Here is a 23573-nt window from a genome sequence, read left to right as displayed (position 1 = left end):
CAAACTGAGTCACTGAGCCTCTGGCAGCACGCGCAGCTGTGCGCCGCTCACGCACTTACTTCCTACTCCAGGATGCACACAGTCTCATCACAGTTATTTACCTCGTCCAATCTGCGGTGTAGATTTACGTTAGTTGTCGCTGTGCCTCCTCCGGTAGGGCTTCCACCGGCCCTACACTGTGTGTGTTTCCGTCAGCTGCGTCTGCCACCAGCGCTGCCCACTGATCCTCATCCGAGCTGCATCCTCCGTACACACACACCGATGGGTTCACACTGTAGTGAAATAAGAAATGCGATGTTCGCGAACACGCTCCAGACCGAGGTAAGTTATATTTGGTCCAGCTTTTGTCCCTTTCTTCCCCTGTTGAGGAAAAAATGGCGCTCAAGTTCAGGATCTGACGTAGTTGTCCTGCTCATTTGCATACAGCACAAACTGACCAATGGGAGGCTTCTCAGCATTAAAACTAAATCACTTTGTATCCTTTCCCCACGACTGTCAGCCATCGTTTAATTGTGCCCAGTTGATACATTTAGTGATTCTGTTTTGAATTTCATGTAATAAATCACTTGTTAAGTCTTATTCTGTATTCTACAAGGGATAGCTAGTTTAGGGGGCGTGGCTAATGCCTTACTTCCCTACCCCCTACTGGCAGTCACGTGGTACATGAGAGAGGCTGACCAATGAGCTGTCGAGAAAATGAGCTAAATGGGTGGGGCATTGTCTGGTGACGTCATATCATGCTACTTTTTCTAGCCAATGAAATTGAACCTCCATTTTGATAGGAGAGGAAATTAGATTGACCATTGAGAAGTCTTTTAGCTAGCATTGGAGAATATTTAGGAACTTTTAATGTGTTTCACGACTACCAAAAAAAAAAAAAAAAAGGCTAGCTAGCGACTAAAAGTAATGAACACTAATAGCGAAACTTCAATTTCAAACTTCATCCAATCAATTTTATGATGAAGAATTTTAACGCTTAACCCCAAGGTGACTTTGATGCAAACCAAACCCAAACGTCTAAACTATCAATTAGCCTACGCACAAAAGGTCGGTTTGTTGGGATAAAAAATCCAATTAAAAAAACGACAATGTGGCGGTAACTCAAATTTTTATCCTGTTCGTTGTGGACTCATAACCTACAATTTCTTGCATTACCTATCTCTGTACGACGTTTCACTACTAAATAGTTCTATGAGATATTTTACATTACAACATCAGACATCATTACAATGCTTTATCGGCAATAATGTGCTGTAATTAGGTTTGAATGCGGGAGTAAAGCCAGCAATGCAATTTTGCGTCACCTTTTCAACAGTCCTTAAATTATTCCACATCTTCCACACATAATTGGTTTTAATCTACATTTAAAGCCAAAAACGCAGTTTTGCGTAAGCCTTCCCACATCGAACATTCACACTGCATTTATTCTCAGGAATTGACATCTCTAGTTGTGCATTACAATTATCTCACATATGACAACGGTATTTTTTATATACCTTTATAACTTGCTTATTTCTGTGGCATAAAGCAGTTTGGTGTTCAAGTGACGTTACAACCTTATTTGAAATTGGACAAACAAGATCACATCTCATTGTGCCCTTTCTGCTCAGGAAATGCAAACCTTGATGACTTAATTTTCTGGGCACAAAGAGGATCAACAGGGGACAGGTAAGGGTCCACATTCATAATGGCTACACTGCAGCAAGACTGCTGAAGGACAACTGAGGTAAATGACATCATCTCTGACACCCAAATTCCATAAGAAAGAAAAAAATATGTTTTTGAATGTCATATTCTGAATTTTTTTAACCAGTACAAGATCATACCACCAATCAGAATCCATCACCACTTTCATTCAGTTTTCCCATTCACAGTGAATATGCTCTGAATCAAGTTGCAATTTCAAATGTGCCAGGTCTATGTTGTAACCTTGTATTTGTAAAGTAAATTGTATCAATGCTTCTTTGATATGTGTGCGGTGTGTCTTTTTATCTTGCGAGTTGCCAAGTATATCAACTGTCTCCACTCTTCTGTAAATCTTATTCTTAATTGAATAACCATGGGGCCATCCCCTTTAGGAAACACTTCTACACAATGAGACACTTCATTGTAGCCATAATGGCTCCTCTTAGAGAAGTGTCTGAGCTGGGATCCTCTCACATTCAACAACAAGGAAATTATCCAGTGACTGTCATTCATTTTGAAGCAGAAGAAATCAATGGCTTCACATTAGTCCTTGATATTTTAATGATGTTTAAAATCTAAAGCTGCATACGACAGAATATGGCATTGCTGGTATATAAATATCAGCAGTAAATAATGCTTTTTCAATCAAGCAAGGCTCTTACTGAAGGCTTTACAAGCAGGTGAGAGCTGAGTTTTATTCAGGGGCGGATAGGACATGTAAACTCAGTTCATGCTTTAGTGGAAAATACCCCAAACTTCCATTCTCCTCACTAGCCCGCAGGTCACTGACAACCTGATTTGACCTTTCACCTCTAAAGAGAGATAAGATGCTATCCCTGTTTGTGAAGGGTTTTAAGAGTTAATTCAAGCAGTTAAAAAGGCCTAACTCAAAACTTTACAGACAAAGCCATTATCGTGACTTCTAAATTGTAACTTTAAATGCACAAGAACAAGAAATTCCCTCAAGATTAGTTTCGTCCCAATCCATGTTTAACGTGAATTTATTTGATTATATTTTACCAACAGTTTATATTATCTGTGATTGTATGTTTTTAGCATTAACTAATGCTTAGCTATCCCCAGTATAAGCTTGTGTAAACAGTTTGTCAAAAATACATACGTTTTTAGGAGTATATTTAAATTCTTAACCTTGCAGACAAAAGTTGTAATGACTTTGTACTAACCCTGCTAGCATTAACCCAACCCAACACATTCAAATACTTTATTTATCCACTATTTGGATGATTCTGCCATAACGGAGGGCTCATTCCTGACCGCTTATACCTGAGCCCAAGCATCCCTAAAAAACTGTAATAGATTGTCTTTTATACAATCACAACAAACACAAGGCCCATAGCAGATCAGACACGTGTTGTTAGCAACAGTAAATACTTCATGTGAAGGAATCTAAAGTCAAAATCAAAAGATCACGCAGACACAAGATGAATGATTTCAGTCAGAAATGTATTAAATTAATCACTTTTCATTACTTTAACAAGCACAATTTACAATTGTCAAAAACAGGCTATGGTCCATTAGTGCCTTAGACGAGCAAGTCATTAATACATTAGTCATGTGTTACACACAAGGGCAGGAGTTTTAAAAACTGCAGTTTAGTCAGGTCACCTTATCAGACATTTAGTTGTACATGAGACTGTGTATCGTGTCCCTCATAACTTAAGAGGCATGAGGAAAAGTCTAGAAAGTTGTTTTCATTTGCACGGCCTCAGATAGAGGTGTGTGTGTGTGTGTGTGTGTGTGTGTGTGTGTGTGTGTGTGTGTGTGTGTGTGTGTGTGTGTGTGTGTGTGTGTGTGTGTGTGTGTGTGTGTGTGTGTGTACAGCTAGAATGTCTCTTATTTGGGAGATAGATGAGTTGAGTCGACATCTGCCACATACAGATAGTTAATGTTCTAGCACTCTTCAGAAATATATCTTTTGCTGGTTTTCAGATCCTATAGAACAAGGAATAATAATCCCATGGCAAGACACACTCATATGAAATCAGATCGGAGCCGTTAAATCTCACGGTAATAATTTAACCTACAAAATATTTTGTGCATTTTAAACTGGATCAACCTCTCCTACTAGAGGCAAGGAGTGCATTTGGGTGACTGCAGCTTCTCTGTATCTCCGACAGCATTTCCTTCATGCCTTTCGAGTAAAGGGAAACCACTGAGGTCACAAATGGTAATCACAGCACAATCCATGTAGCGTTAAAAAACACACTTATATCTTATCAGGAAAAACACTGTTAGATGGGCCACAGCATAATACCTCGGCAAAATACACATAAAGACGGAGCTTTAAATCTGCCCCAGTAATATCTGAATCCAATAAATAAAAATGCATTGCGGTGAGCTGCAATAAAGACAGGTTACATCATTGTCATCATTTCATTTAAACTATGCAAAGTGAGGGGTCTGAACGAAGGTCAGAATCCACACGAGGCATTGCTGTTTTTAAAAACTTCAAAAATCATCTACAGACAAAATGTGTTGATGTTGGACAGACACAGGATTTACACGACTGTCAACAGGTAATCAATAGAGAACACGATTTGAATCAAGTGTACATTTTGTAAACTGGATTTGATTTAGGAAACAAACCCCCCCTCAAACATGTTCGGAGGGGGTTCGATCTCCAAAGAGTTGTCCATTTTGTTGCATATTGTCTTTTGAGCTGGAGTTCTTTCAGCTGAAAGAAGTCCGTAGGAGGGAGGAGCGAGAACGGGAAGATTATCTTCCAGATCAAATTTTAGACAATTGAGGTATCAAATAACCAATTGTTTCAAATTTCGAGGAGGTACAAAAAAGTCAAATTCCTGGAAGAAATAATAGGACACTGCATTTTCCAAGTTGGCTGGAATGTTGACTAATTTAGCCCCTTGTCCCAAAAACCTCACTGACCCGTCCTCTCACATAGTGGAAGGAGGGGCTAAGGAGGATCTGTGCAATATGTAATGGGACAGGGGCAGAGGGTAGTTACGCACTGTACTCGACCAGGGAGAAATTCTTCATGGCGCTGTCCAGTGTCACACCGGCCTCCTGCATTTCGTACCTGTGGGCAAAACAAAGCAAAAGAATCAGTTCTCTGTAAAACATCACATTCCTGCTACACCTGTATGAGTAGTGAACCTGACATGCTGACTCACCAGTCACAGGTGGAGACGGTGTAGTAGACGGGCAGCTGGGGGGTGTTGGAGAGGCAGCTGAACTCCTCCAGGCCACACACTCCCATGTTGGAGAAGCAGAGCCAGTCTCCCACACTGAGCTCAGGCAGCAGGCAGCGCTCCACCACCTGGTCCAGCTGATCCAGGGTCGGGCCCCACAGGCTGCTGGGAAACACTCCCTCCTCAGCGCACAGCGCATGCTGGTGAGAAGAAAACAGTGTCATTAAAACAGGCAACGATCTCTACAGTCTCTCATTCACATGGTAAATGATACTATAAGAAAAGCAAAATCTATATGATTACAGACGGCAACAGAAGAAATGATTTGCAATACAATGACAAATAACAATAACTAATGCATCAATATTTACAGACTGTATTCCTGTGGTAGCTAAAGGGGTTCTTTTTAAAACAACTAGAGCTGCTATCAGATTCATCATTCAGTCCAGGGTGCGGTTGACTCCTGGGTGGAAGGCCACTCACCTTGTGCACTGACGGGACAGCGATGGACTTCCCCAGCAGCTTGTGGCTGAATGGGCCATAAACACCCTCATTCATGTAGTACAGGAACTCGGTGTCTTCGTGGTTCACACCTGTGTAAATACAGTGTGCAATCAAGTCAGAAATACAGAAACATGCCTACAAATTGAATACTTGACCTCTGTTGGCTTTGTTATGATTATGCAACACTCCTATACAACACAGAGAAGCTGAGTAACTTACCTTGAGTGAGTCTGTCCCAGTGGCGGGTCTCCACCTTTTTGCCGATCACGCTGACAGCCAGGCTGAAAGCTGAGGCCACGTAGAACCTGCCCGGCTGGGCCAACACTTGCACTCCGGACATGGGGGGGAAGTAAGCATCGAGCAGCGGCCTGACTGCAGACTCAACCTGCACACACAAGGTTACAACACATGTGCACTTAGATGACATCTTTACTTTCAGGCCTTAAAGCTGTAATAGTTGCTAGTAGCATGGGATGCTGATGATATTGCTATAGCTTATGTTATATCATTTTGTATATTATTATATATCTACATGTCAAAGTGTTGCTTTTTCACTTGTGTACTCTTCAGTTAGGGGTTTATGTTTTGGGGCAAGTCTTTGCTGAACGAGTAAATGTATTGTTATTTGACAGTCTAATAAATGCGTCCCACACATATCACAGCCGTTTACCACTTACCTGTTGAAGCTGAAACTCTAAGCCGGTAAATCCACCACCAATGTCCAGGATGTTCATGTTGAAGCCCAGATCCGCCTGAACAGAAACAGCAAACAGTCAGTTTTTACCCTTAATGAAGCAGAAATTACAAATGATAAAAGGGTATTCAGGAGACAGGGGGAAAGGTCTCATATCTACCAGATTAAACACTTTATAATGAAGATGTTTCCCCCCAGACTCACCCCCATGTCAAACACACAGCGGGCATCTGACAGAGCGTGGGTGTAGGCCTGCTGCAGGTCCTGGCAGGAGCTGGGGATATGGAAGGTCACCCCCACCACCTGGACTCCAAGGTCCTTAGCGGCTTCCAGCAGGTGCCGGCAGCTCTTCAGAGAGAAGCCAAAGGCCATGCTGGTCTCAGCCGCGTGGGCCTCAGTGGTCAACTGCAGCAGCAACCTGGAAGAGACAACAATAAATCAAATAAAGTACATGAGCCAGAGATCTAAAAGATAAGTAAAACATCGATATAAGCAAAACTTGAAGTTTGTTTGACAGTAACAGCACCCAATTGTCTGTTTTATATATAGTTTAGAGTGCAGGTGGATTAAAAGCTAAGGGAAAGGGTTTGCTGCCTAATTGGATCACTTACTTTGCACTCGGGTGCAGGCGGGAAATCTTGGACAACTCTGCCTCGTTTTCACACACAAGATGCTGGACGTTGTTCTTGGCAGCGTACTTGATGAGTGCCAGCTGCTTGCAGACGCCTGATAGGATGATGCTTTCTGGGGGCACGCCCTGCTCCAGCACCAGGCTCACTTCAGTCTGCAGGGAAAAGGACAAACGTTGAAGACATGGACACAACATCTAACAGACCCAACTCAACAATCAAAGGGATAATGAGTGTATTACAGAAATGGAAAAGTTAACAGTCATCAGCAGAGAAGTGATGACTTGAGTGCTTGTAATGTCATTTCCCCAAATATCAAATGCTTTCATGAGAGGATGAGGCAGCGAGCTTTTTTAAAGACAAACGGAGCTACCTGAATTTGAATCTGTGATGTTTAAAGCTCACCTTGTTAGCACAAACGAAGCCCAGGCCCAAAGAGGCCAGCACCTCGATGACTGCTGGGCTGCGGTTGCACTTGACTGGGTAGTAGGGCTGGAGCCGGGGCACGGCACTCTGCCAGCACACATGCCTCCTCATCAGGGCACCGAGGTCACCCACCACAAACGCACTCTTCTCCACCTGGGAACACAAGAGGTGGTGAGGGCTGCACAGAGAGCAAAAAGTAACTGGCCAAACCAAAGTGTGCTGAAGTACAGGAAAGCCATTTCAGGCATTTTGGGAATCTCTTGCACTTCAACTCAAGGACATTTAAAGGCTGGGCAGCAGAACTTACCAGAGCCTGCTCACAGATGTGTCCGTCAATAACATTTTCAAGGGTCACTCCTCCCTCCAGGAGTTCAACGATGTAGCTGGGATTGTCAGCAAGTCCTTTCATCTCAACCGTATTCCGTTAAGCCGACAATCATATAGGACAGATAAACAAGTCAAGGGGTCACGACTGAGCCAATGGGGTCCTGCCGGTATGCAACAAACTGAAAAAATAGATGGAGACACAAAAAGAACTTCAATAACACCATAATAAGCTTTGTTTTTGTTAGATATTTAAATCAGGCATTCATATGGCTGATGAACTAGTTGCATTTCCACTGTTTAAAACCAACAACTAGTCATTAATGACTAATGTTCCATTTGGGCACACAGATCAATAACTCTACTTTCTTTATTGTATAATAATTAAATGTGTAAAGTCCACACACCCACTTGAGCTTTTATCAAAATCTACTAAACCCATATAAACATGTTTAATCACACCATGGTTTGTATGCCAAATTCCACACAGGCCACAATCCGGCTGGACTTTGCTTCAGGTGTGTGTTTGTGTACATAATTCAATTCAATCTTTATTTCAGACTCAAGGTCCATATCACATACAAAATGACAAGATACACATCAATAAGCAAGCCAGGTGTTTGGTGTGTAAAAGAGACAGTGTGTCACTCACATGGACAAGTCAGGAGATGGACCTGTCCCACTATCAGCTAGGATCCCAAGGTGGCTCAGCGTTGAAGTCAAACTGCTCCCGGTATAGAGCGGCCCCTAGGCCCACTGGGTAGCGCTCATACACCTGTGCAAAGACAGGGGAGCCCTGAAGCACAAACACATGATATCAGATACAAATACATAAGAGTACACTGTACATAAAGGGAAATACATTTATTAGGTATTTATCACAACCAAAATCAAATGAAATGCAGTGTCATGGCTAGGCGTGTGAGTCATTTTGATTATTATGTCATTACCACTATTATCTATGGTTTCACATTTGTTGTCACCGAGGTCAAAACTTCACCAGCGTAATAGATAGCAACTCTCGCGACCGTTTACGTGACACCTAGTACATTATTATTATTAAATATTATCTATGCCAACTGTGTATAATCGGAAATAGCACACTACACATTATGTCACACTTGTCTATGAATTAAACACGCGTGTGTTGTTATGCAAATGTTGTCACACATTGAAAATTGAGATATTGTTATTATTATTAATAATGCACTGCGTCCGCAAAACAAACATGAAACGCTAAACCAGACTCTAGTCATTAACAGTGAAGCTGTCAGAGTGAAGCTGCATGGAGCACAGGAAACGCCATGGAGAGGAAACGGAGATATTCTGGGCTCAGAGAGCTGCTAATGCAAGCACGTCGAAGGAAGCTTATATTAGCATTCTGTTATAACCCTCAAACAAACCCAAATACGGACATAAAATAATTAGAAACGTTTTGGGTTAACGCTCATATCGTTTGATAATATACTAATACAAATAGATCCAACATTAAGACATTTCAAGTGACACATAATCCAATGAATCGGCCTGTCATGTATGGCTCAGAAGGGAGAAAGAGCAGCCCGCCATGTTACGTCCGCCCGCTGAATCCAAGCAACTCAACCGTAAGTGTTTCTCTTTACTTACGTGAGATAACGGCCAGAATGATTCGGAAAATCGTCTTCTCTTTTTCGGCGGAATTTTCAAAGAGTAGTGGGCCCAACGATGTAAGAAAGAAAGAGGGCCGTTGTTGATGCCATATGGTAAAATGACGGACTCTGGTCGGCTGAATATCGTCTTCTCTTTCTGCTGACGGTGGTGGAGGACTGGAGCTCAGCAGAGGAAGTGGGAAAAGGTAATCAATTGCCATGGGCGGGGCCTATCGTCAGTTCCACCAATCAGCTTTCTTCCTTTCTGTGAACATACCACCAAATAAGTATTTCCGAATATCTCACAGGCCGCGGTAAATCTGTGATGTTTATTCTGGTTACATAAGCGTAAACTTTTCCGTAGATGGCCAGTCGTCACAGTCAATCAATCCAGACTACCGCTGCTCCAGATGTTTGTGTAGGAAAATTAAAACCAAGAGACACGTTTGTGTTTACATGTGTGTGTCACTATCTCCCTCAGCGAGTTATGTGAAGGTTTTTGTTTATAACTTGTGACGTTTTTCCCTTATTTATGTAGTTATTTTTCTTTTAATTCATCTATTTTACATTTTACAAAATTATACCTATATGGTACATACTATTTGTTATTACTTTGTATATACTGCTCTTTAAAAATACTCCTGTTCAAGTTAAAGTCCCTCATTTAATAAAAATATTACTAAAAGTTAAAAAAAATACCAATCTCACAGGTAGGCCTATATAAAATAGTAAAGTTAAAGTACATTTTGAATTAATGAAAAATAATAGGTCCTTTCAGAGGGTTATATTATTTACAACATATATAAATAAATAAAAAAGTAATTTGTCAATAATGGAGATAAAGCTAAAATGAAATGCGCTGTAAACAATGGTGTGGGACTTTCATAATAAAGGAAAGCCAAAAACATACAAAATGTGCTTCTGCCTATAGGTGGTTGATATGTTGACCCTATTTCTTTCTGCTTTGTGGAATCTGGGAGATTAAGATTCAGCAGCTGGTTGAACTTTTGGTTTTAGACCTTGAGGCAAACTTTGTCAACCAAGATAATTTAATGTTTTCTGAAATGAAGTTTGATCAGAAGTAATTCATTTTGAGAATTGTATCTTGTCAACATGGTGGTCAGGAGTTCAGTACAACACTAAAAAACTGGCACATAAACTCAGCCTGCAGCTGTGATATTAGTCGTATGACTTGTGTGTCTGTGACACTGGAGCAACACGCTGCATGGCTTCATCTGTTTGTCTGTCCTCTAGCTCATATCTTTGTTTTATGACAGTCACTCTGAGGGACACTGTGTTCACAAAAAAAAACATGGCCCAGAGAATCTTCCAGTCTTAACAACAAGAAAAAGTCTTATATGAACGACATACTTATATTTTAAATGCTCTCAGAGGGCTAGCCTTATATATGTTTAGAGACCAAGTGACTACATTAAATGTATGGATTCATGCAGTTCAGTCATGCTGGCCCTGAGGTACAAACTAGAATAGCTGTAGAATATCAAATTGGGCCATACAGTTCACACTTCTGAGAAACACGATTTCAGTTAGAACTGGCTTCTAAATCAATTTGGAGCTGGGACATTCAATTAAAGGCTTGTTTGGAAAGTAGTTGTGTGTAATGTTCTATAAACACAAGATAAATTGCTTAACACACCCGAAAGTCATAGACAAATACAAATAAAAACAAGGTGTGCAGTAGAGAAGGGAAATAAATTAATATATTTATTATAAAAATCATTATTATATTCTAATAATCATTGATTGTGCCTTTTTAGATTTATATTTGTTTTTTTCTTCAGCTTTAGTTTACAGAATTATGATTGTGCTGGTAAAGTTATCAAGGTTGGTAAACATTCAAGCTTGTTTATTATTTTAAGTGGACATGCTGTTCCTTATAATGATAAACACCAGCATTTTCAATAACGCAACACAATGAAAATAAATAAAAATATATATGTGCTTCAAGGTTCACATCGGGGTCCACGAGGCCGGGACTAAATTAAATGTCGTGCTTCAGTTCCGCTGAGTTCAGTTAAAAGCCTTGACTGTCATCAGGAAGGAAACTCAATTTGCCCGGAGTAAAATATATAAACAACCAGCTGCATTAATAATCAATTCTAAATACTTCAAGCATACCAAGAAATCCAAAATAAAACTTTTATCTATCAACAAAGAGTTCTGTCACACAACTTATTTGGAGATGTATCCACAAGTATCAGCACATTTGTACTGATTTCTGTATACAAGACAGGTGACAATACCAATACATTATCAGTAGCCTAATAATCAAAACATTTTGTCTGTACTACATTGTTTTTAACCCTAGATTAATCAAGAAAGACTATTAAGTTATTTATAGTGTAACATGTACAGTATGGCAGTGTACTGTATTACCTTACAATAGGCCTTTTACACAACACACATTTGGAATCGTCACAGTGGTAATTGACATTAATTTGAATTGTTCACATAGTTTTGGCTTGCTTCCTTTGACTTGTCTTCAGGGAATAAGGCCTATTCTCCTTTTTAAACTCTCAAAATGTTGTTTGTGTCAGCCTAAAAATACAGTACAGCACTAGCCAGGATTGTGTGTTACATTATTTCTAACTCTGACAGCCTTAACTCAACTATTTGAAATATGTCGACAGTCCTGTGAGACAGTTTTTGTAAAGTACATGTACATTTGCATGACATGCTCCCTTTGAAAGCAGTTGTACCAGTCCTCTCTGATTTGAATGTTTGGTTTTCGTTCTTCAAATGCAGCATTCCAAATCCTACATTGTTTTACCATGTCCTTTCAGTAGGCTACTGCATATGCCAATACAAAGTATGTAGTTACTGTTGCATGCAGTATGAAAAACACTTGAACATTCTCAGTCATAACACTGAGCCTTGACCTTCGACCATTTTGCTATAGTATATCCCCTGTGCAAACAATTGTTGGTCATATTAGTCAGAAAAGCATGTTGTCTTATACTACGCGACAGCACGCTGGTATATTTGGTAAACTGCATTTGATTGAGGCTACTGTGTATTGGGACATACACCATTTGTTCCCCTGTGTTACTAAACAGTAAAGTAGTATGAGCATTGGAGAGCACAGTTTTATTCACTGTCACCCAAAGGCTGTGATTCTTATGTTCAGTCGTTAAACATGACCAGAAGAGGGCGATATTGAGCGGTATCCGCTGACTGAGCTGTCAAAACAAACACTCCCTTCAAGGACTGTCGGAAATAGTTCTAATACTGCTATAGGAAAACAAAACATGGAGCAGCTGATATGAACCTTTCCAATTTAAAATAAAAGTCGGTTTTTTTCAATCTGTTGACACATTTTTTTTACAGATTACTACGCATCTTGCTTTCCAGAAATGCTGATTTGTGTTGCATTCCAGGATACTATGCGGTCTTGTAGGTTGCACTCAACATATTAGTAATATTCCTACTTCATATATACTGCAGCTATATTTTTTAAATGTACACATTGTATGTTTGTTGAATGATTATGTAAAAAGTAAAAATGCCTTTAAATGCCTTCCAACCGCTCAATAATTACTATCTCCAACTTTATTTTCAGACACTGAACGTCACAAAGACTTGCCGGTCACGTGAAGGAAGTAGTGCGCAGCAGCTTTTGCGCATGCGCAGAACAACCGTCCTGATCAGCTGACTGTGAGATGCTGTGTTGAAGCACATTTTAGTCTTAAAGCTGTTATTTTCTGTGGTGTGTATGGACAGCTGTGACTCTTTAACTGAATTACAACGTGTGGACAAAACGCTGAAGCCATTAATCACATCGGTAAGTACGAAAATACACCGAATAATGACGTCGTGACAGCGTGAGACTGCGATGCAAACAAGCAAGCTAACAGTGCATTCCCCCATGTATTTTGGTATATTTTGCTCATTGAATCAGTCATTTGAAGGTCGAATGATTAAAGAGTCCAAGCTAAATACCAACAGTTCTCAGGGGTTTGTTTTTCATGGTGTTTAGGGTCTGTGTTGAGCATGTCCTCTGCAACACACACAATGATCATATGACAGTAAATCAGCAGACCTGTCTGTCTCTACTGAGCTGTACTGATGCAATCAACCAGTGTGTGTGCAGTTTCCGTATAACTATCATAGGAACATAAATGTGAGGAAGGTCATGAATCAAAAGCATAAAGGAAGGCAAAAGAGGAACAAAGAGCTTCTTTAAAAAAGAAGTACGTGGAGGAGGAAGACTTCTGTGTATGCATTCTGAGCAGATATGGAAATTGCTCATGCAACCAAGGGTACAAATAACATATAAAATAAATATGCAGTGGGGTTTATTTAATTGGCTCGGGTCTCGTCCATTATCAACACAACGCAGAGACCGCTTAACCACACCGGTTACACCCATAATCATTTGGCTAGTAGTGGCATGTATAATATTTTGTTGTGATTTCGTAATACTTGTTGACAGTCAGTGGGGAAACTGTTCACTGACAAAACAACAAAACAATAATGCTTGAAAAATCAAAGTACTTAATGATGCAAGAGATTATTAAAACCAGAAAACGGGACTCTTTCTCTTTCTTTATCCTCAGTGAAACTTTACATCAAACTCCCAATAGACCAACCTCCTACCAGCAGCTATGACTGAATTCTGGTTGATCTCTGCTCCGGGGGAGAAGACGTGCCAGCAGACCTGGGACAAGCTGATGGTGGCCACCACACGCACCAACAACCTCTCCGTTAACAACAAGTTCAACATCCCTGATCTCAAGGTAAAACACAGCAGACATGTGCAATCCTCTCCACAGGGAATCAGCACACAATACGTTTTGTAGTGTTTGTGTTAATATTTGTGTGTATTTTGTGTCTAACAGGTGGGAACTCTAGATGTCTTAGTGGGCCTGTCAGATGAGCTGGCTAAACTAGACATTTTTGTGGAAAGGTAAACTTTTACTAGTTATTTCTTGTTGTTTTTGAAATGCACTTTTTGTTATTTTAGTTTATGTTAAAGAAAAAAAATGCTGAAGCAGTTAGGCCTAAGAAGATATTTGGAAATTCAGGAGAATACAATATGGATGAAAGAAAACATTCAGAATGTTCCTTTATTTCAATATAAAAAAAGAAAATAAATTTTCAATATCTTTGCTTTTGGGGAAATTTAACTTTTAATATGCAGTTTTGAAATCTGATGGTAGATGTTTATTCAAATATAGCCTGTATTGCTTCTTTCCACTAAAACTGCACGTTTGGCATTCACAGAAAACGAAGTTAAATGTCACATTTAGTCCAGTTCTGCCTGTAGTTTTTCTCCTGTCTTTAATTAGGACCTCTTGTGTTGGTGTGTAACTCTTCTCCTCTCCCATGTGTTATGTTGCAGTGTGGTGAGGAAGGTCGCTCAGTACATGGCCGATGTCCTGGAGGACAGCCGCGACAAAGTCCAGGAAAACCTGCTTGCTAATGGAGGTAATGCCTGTGAACGTAATCATTAGACTGGTGAACTCAAATGAAAGTAAGCAGTGAAATACATTGCTAGTAAACTTTTTTTAGCTATTTAATGTCACTAGCGAAAAAATAACCTGGCATGAACTTCAGTCAACTCTTATGACATCGAACCACAGAAATGTTACACACTTGACATTCAAGAAGATGGTGCTATGTGCTTCACATCTCTCTAGCTGCTTGAACATTAAAAACATTAAGCAGAACAATTCATGGACATTTATACACAGTTCTCCAACCTGTGCTTTATATTTCTAGACCTAAAACTTGCAAATGCACAATTATAAAAATTATAACTACATTAATACAAAAATATAAATAAACAATCATTATTCGACACTAGGCCCATAGATATGAAGATGTTTTAGGCTGATGACTGTTTTTCTTCTTTCATTTCCAGTGGACCTGGTCACCTATATCACCAGATTTCAGTGGGACATGGCTAAGTATCCAATCAAACAGTCGCTGAAAAACATCTCTGAGATCATCGCCAAGGTACAAAAAAGCTACTCATTTGTAGACATAATGTTTGGTTATTATATTAATGGTGGTGCTTTTTTATGTGTTTTTTTTATTTTATTCAGGCCTGTGTACAACAGTATAAAGATCAAATGAGAACAAACAGCAACAAAAACCCTCATATTTATCACATATTGACATAGTTAGATTTGGATCATTCCTGTAATCTGACAAGTGTGTTATATGTTTGGTAGAGGATTTGAGCCTCACTGAAGTCATCTCTCCTCCTCTTCTTCTTACTGTTCTCTAGCAAGCCTCTCAGATAGACAATGACCTGAAGGCCAGAGCTTCAGCCTACAACAACCTGAAGGGAAACCTGCAAAACCTGGAGCGGAAGAATGCGTGAGTAGATATTAAATGTGTACTGTACACATTTAATATCTACACTGTAATCGTAAAAGCTGTAACACAAATATTTGTATGTCTTCCTGAGACAAATGAAGGTTGTCTGTTAATCTGAACTGCATGTGTGGTCCTTTAGGGGGAGCTTGTTGACCAGGAGTCTGGCTGACATAGCGAAGAAAGATGACTTTGTGCTGGACTCTGAGTACCTGATTACCATGCTGGTGGTTGTCCCAAAGTAAGTACATAAATCACTGTCTTTATATTCAATATGCGTTGAAGTTGTTATATTCATGTAATTAGTAAATGTTGCTGACAGGTTCAATAAATTGACAAAATAATAATTAAAAATAAATAACTGAATTCATAGTGTCAATTGAAATGGTCAATTTGTAATGCATGCAATTTCAAAATCATACAAACACCTTTTTGTTTGAAATATCAGTATTGGTATCAACAGCTACATGTTATTTTAAACTTAGAATACATGACTGTTATCTTTCCCTCCAGGACCGGATATGGAGACTGGCAGAAGACGTATGAAAGCCTGTCAGAGATGGTGGTACCACGCTCCACAAAGTAAGCATAACATTTAGTTTTTTTGGGACTAATGTGTGAATGGTCAACCATTAGATGAGTAAAGAATGGCCCAGTGACGCATCTGACTTTTTAATAAATGTCATGGAGTGACACATGCTAAACAGACTGATTTTAAATTCTACTTACCTACCTACCTATAGTTGCTAATAGTGTTTCTAAAAACAGAAAAAACATTATGTGGGTGACCTGCAGAAAGCAATTGACCTTTAGCCGAAGAGGCTAGATGATTTGAGGTGGCCTTTCGGACAAACAGCTCAGTGTGGTGTGGTAACCTAGCAACCTGTATTTGAGACTTAGCACTACTGCTTGTATGCACTGCGAACGGGAAACATCTCATGTTGGAACAGCGTGGAAATTGGCAGATGTTTTTGGGATTGTGCGTAAGAGCTTTTAAATGTATGATGTGAACAGCTGCATTGAACATTGGACGGACTTAATGCTTAGGAAATGCAGACTAAATCTTATTGCAGATACTTTCAATACATTGTTAACCAGGAAACACAGTTGGGTTGTGTTTCAAGCAATAATAAGTGAGCCAGTGAGGGATCGTCATGTCCTTGTTGCTACCTTTGGGGACAAATACTAAGACGTAGTTAGTGACCATGTTGACAGCTTTGATGAAGGATCAGAAGCAACTAGAGAATCCAACATCCTGCATATTATGCTTTACAAAAGAAAAAGTATACAACTTGACTGTTGTAGAAGAGATTCTTTGTCAATGTGATTGTCATGGTGAAATTTAGACTACATAAAATAATTAAGCACGGATCTTGATTAAAGGTCACCTATTATGCAAAATCCACTTTTTCATGTCTGTTATACATAACCATGTGTCCCCTCTGTGTAAAGAGATTCTGAAAGTTTCAGGAAAAAATATTTGCTCACTTTTTGTCCTGATCCATTTATATAAAATATCAGATTTTGGCCAATTTATGATGTCATAACGATTTTTTGGCTTGTGTAACCATTAGCCAATAAACAACCAAGGTACCCCCCCCCCACCTTATCCCCTGAATCTCCTCCTAGAGCACCATTGTGTTATTTTTAACCAAATATCTCACAGAGGGGCGTGGGGAGTGGCTCCTTATTTTCATCTAAAGTAAAAGACACAGAATCAGCTCTTTTGAAACAGAGGGGTTTATGGGATGCTAATGCATGGTCTCTTTGGTATTTCAAGCCAATCACTTCAGAGACATGTTCTTACAGTGGTTCCCCTAGGATGGAGTCATAGCAGCGGTGCTAAGGCATGTGGGTCCAGCATAATGTGAGCGCGGAGCGCGTGGAATTATTTTACTGTTTGCACATGCGAAGTGCGCCCCGCCAATTTGAAAGGCAAGAAAGGCTCTTGAGGCCTAGTACCAGGGCCGGTTCTAGCCAATTTGCTGACCGGGGTGAGATTTTATATATAAAGAATAAATGAAAAATTTCTACAAAAGACAAATACACTACAAAAACAGAAACTTATTGACATAGGTAATATACGTCAAAATGGCTTCGAATGTATTCCGTATTGCATGAACATGTTTGAATTGGCGGGTGGATGTCAAATCCTCTAAGGGGGTCCGGGGGTATGCCCCCCAGGGAAGATTATTTTGAACATTTTAAAGTAAAATGTTTCAATGGTGCACTTTGAGCACACAATTACTAGAGACATGGGCCGTTTCTCAATCGCGAGGATACTGGCTTGGTAGTCGCATACTTCCAAGTCACTTCCTTCAGAAACGAAGCAAGTATACTTCCAAGCCACGGCTTCGGAAAACAAAGAAGAATGGAACAGGCTAACAAGTGTGCCACTCTCTCTCACGGTTTCAACATAAANCCTCCGCGGCATGCTCCCAAAACTCCGGCAGCTTAACGAAAACATCTCGTTCAGCCATGTTCAAAAAAAATTCTGAAACTATCTCGCAAAATGCAGGGTCACCAGTGTAGTGCCGGTAACAAGGAGTCGGAGGCGGAGTATTTAAGAAGGATTTCCACTCTTTATTTTCCATTACGCAATGTGATATCAGACATGTACTCAGTGATGAGATTTAAGTTAGAGTGCCTTGCTAGCTCTAGCTTGGCAACCTAAATCTCCGGTGTTACACTAAACAAGGTCCGTGTAGGAACTGTGACCCAAAAGTGAATTATGGTTAACTAGAGTCACCACAATGCCTTATTTCCAATTTCACCTTGCTCAAGTTTATTTAGAGCAAAGGACTTTACAGACCCATATCTTTATTACAAATTGTATGTGAAATAGGCCATCACACAATCTCTTAAGAAAGTGTTACGTTTAGTGTTGAAATTTAGTCATGTTCAGTGATAAAATATTGTTATGCTTTGACTGAACTTGAAAAGAAAGAAGAGACATGTGTGTAGTGGCAATTTCTTATATTACTTTATATAGTAAAACCAAATGATGATATTATGCTTAGAAATTGTTTGGTCAACTCGACCTGTTGTACCACACNGGCCACAAAGTATAGCTTGTAGTGCCGGTAACAAGGAGTCGGAGGCGGAGATATCACTATTGCTTGATGGAAAATAAAGAGTGGAAATCCATCTTAAATACTCCGCCTCCGACTCCTTGTTACCGGCACTACAAGCTATACTTTGTGGCCTCACCCTGTTGCATAGTGACCCTTATTGTTTAGGTTTCTTTTAATAAGCAGGCAGTCATATCATTAGCTAGAACTAGCTAGATCTGATCGATATGGACATAAACGCAAGTGAAGTCTAATCTGACGGGAGAGAGAGAGAGATCAGCTGCTGCTGACGAGTCGACACGCAGCTCCGCATGATCACCTGCAGCGGTGAGCGGAACAAAACACACACTTCAGGTTAGAATATCACACGTAGCTTTTTTAATTACCTCTCAAACTACCTAAACTAGTTATAGATATGTTTAGTTTTACTGTCGGGTCACTCATTACTGATCCGCGAGCTGCATGATACTGACGGGCTGTCAGGAGAGGGAGAGAGCGCTCGGTTTATTATTCCCGTGTTATTGTAAGTTACTGTTCACTTTTGAATAATGTAGTTAATCTACTATAATTAGTTTTTTTTAATATTGAATCATATCAATTTGTTTTAAAGCACAATAAATAACAAAGAAGACCTTTGACCGGCACTTATCTCATTTAGTCTGGAAGATTTAAACTTTAACGGACATGTTGACCGGCGAAAAAATATTCTAACGGGAACTCTGGCGCCAACGGTCAAAAATGTTTTTCCCCCTCCCAGAGCTACCAGCGCAGCGCCCCCCAGATCTGGTGCCCCCCAGATCTGGCGCCCTAGGTGACCGCCTATGCCAAAAATCGGCCCTGCCTAGTACATACAGTGTCAATGTCTCAAGATTTAGCTAAAAGAATCCACTATTTGTATTTAGGGGAAACACTGTTGTATACATCTGAGACCTACAGTATAATATATTGATGAAAAACAGTATAATAGGGGACCTTTTAAATTACACACTCAGCAACTGGAGCTTCCAGGTCATTCGGTTAGTTTACATGAAAGTAAATAAATGAAACCACTCAAGAGGAGAATGTGGACACTTACTCATACAGAATTACATACCGAAGAATGATATGTTACACCAGGTAGATATGAACAGTAGGGCTGGTACACACATTTGTATAAAGGGTAGTACTGTTCTCATTTTCCGTCCCAATGAGGTCTTCTGTATGTGAAAACCTGCTGTAATGTGTCAAACATACTTTGTGTATCCAGCTCTCATGTTAATGTCTATTTTCCTCCAGGCTGCTGTTTGAAGACAACGACAGCGGCCTGTTCAGTGTCACTCTCTTCAGGAAGGCTATCGATGACTTCAAGCACAAGGCCAGGGAAAACAAGTAAGTTAATTTAATTTCAGAATTTTAATTTTTGCAGTGTTAGCCATCTGATACATATATTTTTTTAATTGCAGATTATGTGTCCTTCTTTTTAGATAAACAGCAGTATGTTTGAACATATAACTGTTAAGTAGGTGACCTATTCGTAAACAAAGGAACCGGCTTGTTATGCTTAAAAAAAACTCCATTCTTCTATGTTTGGCACAATTTTGTCAGCTGTCATTAGTCTCTCCAATTAGCATGACAGGAGGATCTCAATGTGTGTGTTTATGTATCATGTGACTGTTTGTATGTAGCCCAGTTGTCAGGACAGGTGTGTGTGTGTGTGTGTGTGTGTGTGTGTGTGTGTGTGTGTGTGTGTGTGTGTGTGTGTGTGTGTGTGTGTGTGTGTGTGTGTGTGTGTGTGTGTGTTCGCTGACAGCTGATTAGGTCTCTGCTGTGTGCCCTTATCCAGGTTTACGGTGCGTGATTTCCAGTACAATGAGGAGGAGATGAAGGCCGACAAAGAAGAGATGACACGGCTTTCCACTGACAAGAAGAAACAGTTTGTACGTCAGCTGTTTACTTAACAAACACTAATACAAAGTGGGGAAGAAGAAAAGCCAGTTTAGGAGGGAGGGTTCTTTTATTCTTTAGATACATTTTTATTTCCCAATTACATTTTTAATTCGTCTTAAATATTGGCTGAAATCAGTCATCATGGATATAAATATATGTTCTTGTCATATGCTTTCTGGTAATATTTGACGACATTTTTATTTTAAAACATCCGAAAATCGAATGTTCAATATCAGCTAGTTGACAGGTATTTTAACTTTATTATAAAATATTAAAGTGCTATTTATTTCCACCCAGGGGCCTCTTGTACGATGGCTGAAAGTGAATTTCAGCGAAGCCTTCATTGCATGGATTCACATAAAAGCCCTGCGTGTGTTTGTGGAGTCCGTATTAAGGTAAGCAGGAGAACATCCAGCAGCTTTCATGAAACTGTACAATTCATTAATTCTCTCCATACTTTGGTTGTCTATCCACCCATCCCTTTTTAATGTGGGTTTTCCTTAGTAACAAACTTCTTTTGTTTCGTAGATATGGGCTGCCCGTGAACTTTCAGGCCATGCTGCTCCAGCCCAACAAGAAGAACATGAAGAAGCTGAGAGAGGTGCTCAACGAACTGTACAAACACCTGGACAGCAGCGCCGCCATCATCGATGTGAGTCTCCTTCACACACTCTGTAACAATAAACATTGGTGAACATCATATTATAATGATGAACAAGTTATGAATATGGGCTACACAATACTAAACTACAGTACATGATCACTACTTTAAGAGAAATATTATTTAACCATTTCATAATATAATAATTGTATTGTTATGTTATATATTCAGCCTTTAGTACTTAATTTAGTCCATATTGTTACCATAATATTACTACCCGATTATTATGCTTAGTAAATGTCAGTCCAACACTGTATTAACCCAGGTATACCCATTGTTAATGCCAAGCTATTACCTGCTTATTACTTTGGTAATTATGTGATTTCACATGATTATTACCTTTTTTTAAGTATTACCCTAGTATTACAATGTTAATACCAAGCTGTAATGTAAAGTGCTTCAAACAAAAACCCTGAACAATCAGTCAATAAATGAAAAATGTATTGAAACATAAAAACAAAGAAGAATGAAGTGTGTGTAACTCTTGGTTCTCTGCTGTGCCTGCAGGCTGTCATGGACATCCCCGGGCTGAACCTGAGTCAGCAGGAGTACTACCCCTACGTTTACTACAAGCTCGACTGCAACCTGCTGGACTTCAAAGTCTAGAAAGATTTCCATCATCATCTCCTTTTCTGTGCAGTATGATGTGATATGTTCACATCCCCAAGCTTTAATTTATTTCCACCTGGTTTTTCCTGTTTTTCCTGTTTTTCTTTCCTTTTGTCTTGCCCTTGTATGTTCCTCTCTCATGCTGCTGTTACATTCCTGGGTCTATATGTCTATATTGAATACGTTGTTGAACTTTTGTTCTAAAATACTGGACAAATGTGGACCTTTTATGATCTTTGGCATTTCCCTTTCTACCTAGCTGTAAAAGGGCAATGCTCCCAAGACATGGATGACATTCCCTGTCAAAGGACATGAAATGATGCATTCTTATGTTTGTTTTTTCCCCCGTCAACCCACTTCATGCAAAGCATCAAAAACTATACATTTGGGGAAAATGGAGAGAAAAATAAATGTATGTTAACTATAGTATTTATTTGAAGCCTCTAAAATCAGTAAATAGGTTTTTGTTTGGTCGTTTTTTTGGAAGTGATGTGTTTTTAGCTCCATGTAAGGACTGTCTGTTTACAAGTAGATGTTGATCATTGTTTCACCCCAAAGCTATAATCCTTTCAAAATACTGAGACCTATCATCCTACAGTATAATGAAGCAATATGTTTGCTGATTGTATGCTTCTATAATATCTGTATATTAAGCAGTTTGAGAAAATAATGATCAATCGATGTGCAAATACTGTATTGTCCTTATAAATGAAAAGTACACCACCTATTTAAAATCGATGTGAAAAATAAATACTTTATGTGATGACTTTGGCATACTGTCCTTTAATGATATTAATAATACACAGAATTGTGCTGATTTAAAGGTCCCATGTCATGGCCATTTCTACTGATCATAATTCCATTGTTGAGGTATACTAAAATAGATTTTTAATGTGCAATTCACCAAACTCTCATTGGTTTCTCACACAGCATCTCTGTATAGTATGTGTATTCACTCTGTCCTAAACGGCTTGTTGGAGTTCCTGCCCCCCCTCCCTATGAGCCCAGTGGCCGTCTGCGAGACAGCGAGACAGCGAAAACCAGCCCGAAACCAGCCCGAACACACACACACACACACACACACACACACACACACACTCACACTCACACACACACACACACACACACACACACACACACACACACACACACACACACACAGACTCGCAGCCTCGCCGCGTCCCGCCGTCTCAGGCGGAGAAATCGTCAGAGCTGCAGCTGAGAAAAGATTGAGTTTGTGAGGAAGTCAGCGGATTGGCCCATTTGGACCAATCCACGGACGTAACGTAATGGCTCTGCGGACGTTACGTTACGTCACTATCCCCAAATACGTCACTGTACCCCAGAAGTAATACAGAAATCTCCAACGAGGTGTTCTGGGGCAGCAGACGGGTCTTTTCTGTTTTTGAGTTTTACTCGCTACAGGGTGTACTTTGAGGGTTTGTGACTTTGCAGACCGTTTACATGCATAAAAAGCTACATAACACACAAGGGGACGGGTAATAACCGGAAAAGCATGACATGGGACCTTTAAGCAATACAAAAAGTGCTATGTGACATGACATGGGACCTTTAACTTGAATCACATAATTATAATTCAACAAAAGCTTCCATTATAATTTAAGACGTTGACCAGTACAGTTTGACTGTTTTATAACAATTGTTTGCATTAAGACTTTATAAGATTAAGAGTCTACCTCTTCAAATTCACATACACATGTTGTGATGTTGTTGTCCACATGCATTATAGGCATTCCCAATGTTTATTCAAATCAATACGTTTACAATAAATAAAATGGTATATTTATAACTTATATAGTCTTTTATTTTGGGTCATGATAATTAGTACAAGTGCATATTTGCATGATGATGATGATGATGACATGAGCCGGAGTTGATATCC

General features: G+C 39.7%; 2 protein-coding genes across 2 annotated transcripts; one reads left to right on the top strand and one right to left on the bottom strand.

Annotated features, from left to right (window-relative positions):
• Positions 1-3129: 3129 nt before the first annotated feature.
• azin1b (antizyme inhibitor 1b) lies at positions 3130-9249 on the bottom strand. Its single transcript, XM_010772959.1, has 11 exons — positions 9060-9249; positions 8086-8229; positions 7417-7615; positions 7089-7262; positions 6666-6838; positions 6259-6472; positions 6038-6112; positions 5580-5745; positions 5340-5449; positions 4839-5056; positions 3130-4744 (listed from the first exon to the last, which is right to left on the bottom strand). Exons 3-11 carry the CDS (start codon positions 7516-7518, stop codon positions 4669-4671), a joined length of 1308 nt encoding a protein of 435 aa, XP_010771261.1. The 5' UTR covers positions 7519-7615; positions 8086-8229; positions 9060-9249; the 3' UTR covers positions 3130-4668.
• A 3441-nt stretch (positions 9250-12690) lies between these two features.
• Positions 12691-22437, top strand: LOC104947029 (V-type proton ATPase subunit C 1-A). Its single transcript, XM_010772958.1, has 13 exons — positions 12691-12863; positions 13639-13818; positions 13921-13988; positions 14424-14509; positions 14946-15040; positions 15315-15406; positions 15546-15644; positions 15917-15985; positions 19750-19842; positions 20297-20390; positions 20698-20795; positions 20929-21052; positions 21569-22437. Exons 2-13 carry the CDS (start codon positions 13687-13689, stop codon positions 21665-21667), a joined length of 1149 nt encoding a protein of 382 aa, XP_010771260.1. The 5' UTR covers positions 12691-12863; positions 13639-13686; the 3' UTR covers positions 21668-22437.
• The last annotated feature ends 1136 nt before the right edge of the window (positions 22438-23573 follow it).

The sequence above is a fragment of the Notothenia coriiceps genome, unplaced genomic scaffold, assembly GCF_000735185.1.
Source record: "Notothenia coriiceps isolate Sejong01 unplaced genomic scaffold, NC01 NC01_scaffold00011851, whole genome shotgun sequence".
NCBI classification, from domain to species: domain Eukaryota; kingdom Metazoa; phylum Chordata; class Actinopteri; order Perciformes; family Nototheniidae; genus Notothenia; species Notothenia coriiceps.
Note: the sequence above shows the minus strand (reverse complement) of the source record. Positions and strands in the feature narration are given on the sequence as shown.

Bases quoted from the DNA above. Each gene is read 5' to 3' on its own strand.
- azin1b (XM_010772959.1), bottom strand. From the start codon at position 7,518: ATGAAAGGACTTGCTGACAATCCCAGCTACATCGTTGAACTCCTGGAG. The intron at 5,057-5,339 runs GTGAGTGGCCTT...TCTTCTCACCAG, and splicing joins CTGTCCCGTCAGTGCACAAG to CATGCGCTGTGCGCTGAGGA. The intron at 4,745-4,838 runs GTGAGTCAGCAT...TTTTGCCCACAG, and splicing joins ACCGTCTCCACCTGTGACTG to GTACGAAATGCAGGAGGCCG.
- LOC104947029 (XM_010772958.1), top strand. From the start codon at position 13,687: ATGACTGAATTCTGGTTGATCTCTGCTCCGGGGGAGAAGACGTGCCAG. The intron at 14,510-14,945 runs GTAATGCCTGTG...TTTCATTTCCAG, and splicing joins AAACCTGCTTGCTAATGGAG to TGGACCTGGTCACCTATATC. The intron at 15,407-15,545 runs GTGAGTAGATAT...GTGGTCCTTTAG, and splicing joins AACCTGGAGCGGAAGAATGC to GGGGAGCTTGTTGACCAGGA.